The following is a 4,331-nucleotide window of genomic DNA, read 5'->3' on the forward strand; positions in this document are numbered from 1 at the left end:
AGTCATATGAGCATCTAAAATTAACTTTCTTGCTCGCGTTATTACATATGTTAGTCTTTATTGCAATTTTGAGTCTATCAAATCTATGTTAGTCTTGTGCAAGTCCTTTAAAAATTCTATGTAATTTAATTTTAATCAAATCTATGTTAGTTTTGAAATTTATCAATGTATACAATTTTTTTTTTTTATGAGAATCCAATGTATACAATTTGGAATGGATTTATTCATTAATTTTTAGCGGGGTTTTTTTGTTTTTTGGATCATTATTATTCTTTTCTTTCTTTAGTGATTTTGGATTATTATTATTACTAAACTCTTAATGAACTAATCTTTACCACCTCATTCTAAAAAAAAAAATTAATCTTTACCACTTTCTAAATTTTCGTATCCCAAAAAATAATAATAATAAAGAAAAAGCATAGGGTCATTATCTTTAGTCTTTATCACACGTTTTTTTCTCAAACACAATGACACAAAAGATAGAGCACTTTGATATTTTGGGAAAAGCTTTGCTACATACTAGTATGCAAAAAATTGCTGCATAATGGGTTATGTCGCAATAAAAAGAAAGTAACATGTGTCCAAGGATCCACCTGATCATAACTCTTGAACACATGTTGCTTTCTTTTTACTGCCACATAACCCATTATGCAACAATTGTTGCGTACAAGTATGGAATAAAACCTTTCTGTCTCTTCAAAACTTCAATAGCCTTGACAAGTTTTACAGAACTTATTTCCAGCACTCGGCCTCCACTGTACAAAGCCAAATCGTCTAGTCCATTGTCCTCCATGCCACAGCCAAGAACATGCAGCCCAAATGATCAGATCACAGATCGGTTTCTGTCTTCTTCTTCTTCTTCTTCCCCCTACTTTGATTAGGTTTATGAGAACAAGATTTTATTTATGATTTGTGTTGACTGTGTCTCCCTCTTGAGTTTAGAGACGTTTGAGAGAAAAGAGGTTGATTGAGATTTGTTTCCGATGAAATAAACTTGAATATTTTAATTGGGTTGTGTTATTTTTTTTTTTTTCAGTTAATGTTCTTTTTTTGTCAATAAGCAGTAGCATTCTAGACCAAAAGAGTGACTGTTCTTGTACTATAAAGTGACTGAGACTGTTGGAGCAACATTTTTTTGGTTTTACTCCCTAAATTAGAGAGGATTTTGCATTTACCTAGTCTGTTGGAATGCTCTAATCCACTTTAATTACTTTTAACATTTGTGTAAATTTATTTTTTCTTTTTTCGGAGAGCATAGTTATGTATTACTTCATTAAGTGAGAAAGAAAAACATTCCTTTTAATATTAATAGTAACATTCATATCTGTCTTCGCATCAAACCCTCGATTAACCTATCAGAGGATCTTTATTCTTCATCTAAACCACAAGACTACAAGGTAATACCAAGTAATTTAGAAAGCTAGGACAAGGACATGGTGTCCACAAACTAAATCTAGTAATCTAGATTCAGAGTTTTGGATTATTGAATTACATTGTGTCCACTAACAGTCCATTTCCAAAAGGCCTTTGGTTGTAACAATCAAGGTTGTCACCATAGCCAACTCCAAGAAAGTCACAATACCTCTTATAGAATCCAATGCGGCCCTCCACCCTTTCATTCCAACCTTGACCACACTCAAGGCCACCATTGATAATGTTTGTGGTGGTACCATAACCAGGAAACCGACCAGCTGCAATGTCATCACTAGACGGGTTCCAATTTCCGGTGATTACATCATGGCATGATGGCTTTGGTGTCTGTGGAGTCATCCAGAACCAGATTGCTGTCTTAAATGAAATAATTGGATCAGTGGCCACAAGGTCTGGGTTGTTCAATAGATCCAACCCTAAGGCTTCTCCACACTGCCCATAGTTATAGTTCCTGAATTGTCATAATTAGTGATTTAGTGTACATGACAATAGTTTTAGTACAAAGAGTAATGTTACATGGACAAAAATTTTGACTTAGTAAATTATTATTGATTCTCATATAGATTTATCATTGACACTACCATGTGAAATATGTTGTCAAAATTATTGTGACTCTAAAGTACAAAATTTAGATCATTAAACTGTGGATTATAAGGTCATGAACTAACCATGAAAGTTGGATAGGACCACGGCCATAATATTCTTGACCAGGAGCACAAGGATAATTGGGATTCCATTCACAGTATACTCCACCATTTATTTCCCTAACAAAGCAATACCCCCAATAGTAAAGGCCATCAGGTGCATCTGCCCATCCCCCTACATGTACAACATAAATTAATTCATTAAACAAAAAAAATTGTATAACTCATGTAGCAAAGACATTGTTGTTTTTTTAAATTATTATATAAATAATACACTTTATCTTTAAATTGTAATCCATGAGTGACCTTAGTCATTGAATACATTAACAATTAAAAGCAATCACTTTAAATTAACTTGAAAATAGTCACTTTCATATAGACATAAAATAAAGACAGAATGTTATCATTATAGACTATGGCATGTGACAAAATCATGTTTTCCTTTAGCAATCAATATTCAATATATAGTATGGTATTCATGTCATCTATGATCTATGTAACAATTTGTTTAGTTATACTAATAAGTATGGTAAAGTGAACTACCGGTAGTTTCTTGTGAAGTTTGGCCTAAGAAAGCAGCTATCTCTCTTTTACGAATGTTAGTATCCCCAGTTGTGCCAAAGCCAGGAAAGGAATTTGCAGCTTCTATAAAATCATCATAATTGTAGAAATTTTTAACATCGCAGTTACGATGTGGTAGTAGCTGATCAAAAGTATCCCTTGAAATTATACTACCAATATCTCCTCCTTCTCCACCACCACCACCACCACCACCACCACCACCACCACAACCATCACTACTACATTGGCTTTGACAACCAGTGCAGCAATAATCAGCTGTGGTGCCACACCAGCCATGCTGGCTGCAGCACAACCCACCTGGGCAAAGAGCATCCCCTGCTTGCGTACCACATTGCTCAGCTAAGCCTCCTTGGAATGAAGAGAACAACAAAGAGAAAATTACCAAAGCACAAAACCTCATTTTCATAGTTGTTTGTGTTTCTAGTTGATGTTTGAGGATGGTGAGTGGAATGGTATATATAGCATAGCAGAGAGGGATCAAGTTTTGTCTGTTTCTCTTTAATGTTTTTGGACTTGTTAAATAATTTAGCTTTAAAAAAGAAGAACATGTGATTATAAACAAAAAAAACAAAAATCGAAGAACATGTGGGCGGCTTTTTTTTGGTGACGTTATCTGGTTCTATATATGAATTCTATTAATAATTTGTAGACATCATTCATTGTAGATTCATACGCGACTTCAGAGCGTGCCAAACAGAAAGCTTCTTTTTTTTTTGGCCAAACAGATAGCTTTTAATCTAGGAAGCAAGGTTGATAATGCATACTGAGTATCTTAGATACAACTAATAGGTTCATTAATTAAATTTAAACATCTGGTTATATTGGCCAATAAAAAATATATAATTTTAATAATTTTAATGATTATTAAATTCAAAGTTATATATTAAAAAAATAAGGAACCTAATATACTACATCTAAATTATTGTACTTGAGTTTGAAATTAATACATATATTTTTACGATAGTGTTTCCCTATCTCTTAACATGTGACCAATATGACATATCTAGACTACAAATAGAGGCCTTTGTATGCTTTAAGTTGTAATCAACGAGTTATAATGAAAGGGTGATGTTTGTTTTACACCATGTATTTATAACTTGAAAATGTGATTTTAATCATGTTTTTAAGTTGTAAACAAGTTCTTGCCATAATCAAATTTCATTTTTAATAATACTACATATATATGACATATGCAATCCAAAATATTGATTTTTGGGATAATTGTAATAAACTCACATGTGGTTTAGCCCGAAATCATCTTGCCTACTCATGGTATGAAAAATGTTATTTTACCCACTTGAGCTAAGCTCCATTTGTCTCACATAAACCACTTTTGCCAAAAACAGGAGTAAATGTGTATTTTTGTTCCCCTTTTATGTCTCTTTCCTCCTAAAAAACTATAAAAAAAAAAAAGTAAAAATATGATTAATAAAGTTATAAAATTTAAGGACAAAATTTATATTGTTCTTGTAAAAATTAAAGATATTTGAGTATTGAGTAATATTGTTGAGTATCAAAATTGTAACTACCCAAGGAAAAACGCTAGTCATATTTGCGTTATACCTCAAAAGAATTTGTCACAATTGAGACTCTTTGTGATTGTTAATAAAGCCCAAATCTACCCAGTAAATTCCCGATGTGGGACTCATCACACACCCACATACATTACACAAT

General features: G+C 32.6%; 1 protein-coding gene across 1 annotated transcript; it reads right to left on the minus strand.

Annotated features, from left to right (window-relative positions):
- Nucleotides 1–1,295: 1,295 nt before the first annotated feature.
- Nucleotides 1,296–3,080, minus strand: LOC142642762 (putative inactive chitinase-like protein LaCIC). Its single transcript, XM_075817184.1, has 3 exons — nucleotides 2,619–3,080; nucleotides 2,100–2,250; nucleotides 1,296–1,882 (listed from the first exon to the last, which is right to left on the minus strand). The coding sequence occupies exons 1-3, from the start codon at nucleotides 3,061–3,063 to the stop codon at nucleotides 1,489–1,491; spliced, it is 990 nt and encodes a 329-aa protein (XP_075673299.1). The 5' UTR covers nucleotides 3,064–3,080; the 3' UTR covers nucleotides 1,296–1,488.
- Nucleotides 3,081–4,331: the final 1,251 nt, after the last annotated feature.

Source organism: Castanea sativa, chromosome 7 (assembly GCF_040712315.1).
Source record: "Castanea sativa cultivar Marrone di Chiusa Pesio chromosome 7, ASM4071231v1".
NCBI classification, from domain to species: domain Eukaryota; kingdom Viridiplantae; phylum Streptophyta; class Magnoliopsida; order Fagales; family Fagaceae; genus Castanea; species Castanea sativa.

Bases quoted from the DNA above. Each gene is read 5' to 3' on its own strand.
- LOC142642762 (XM_075817184.1), bottom strand. From the start codon at position 3,063: ATGAAAATGAGGTTTTGTGCTTTGGTAATTTTCTCTTTGTTGTTCTCT. The intron at 2,251-2,618 runs GTAGTTCACTTT...TTGTACATGTAG, and splicing joins AACTTCACAAGAAACTACCG to GGGGATGGGCAGATGCACCT. The intron at 1,883-2,099 runs GTTAGTTCATGA...ATGACAATTCAG, and splicing joins GGTCCTATCCAACTTTCATG to GAACTATAACTATGGGCAGT.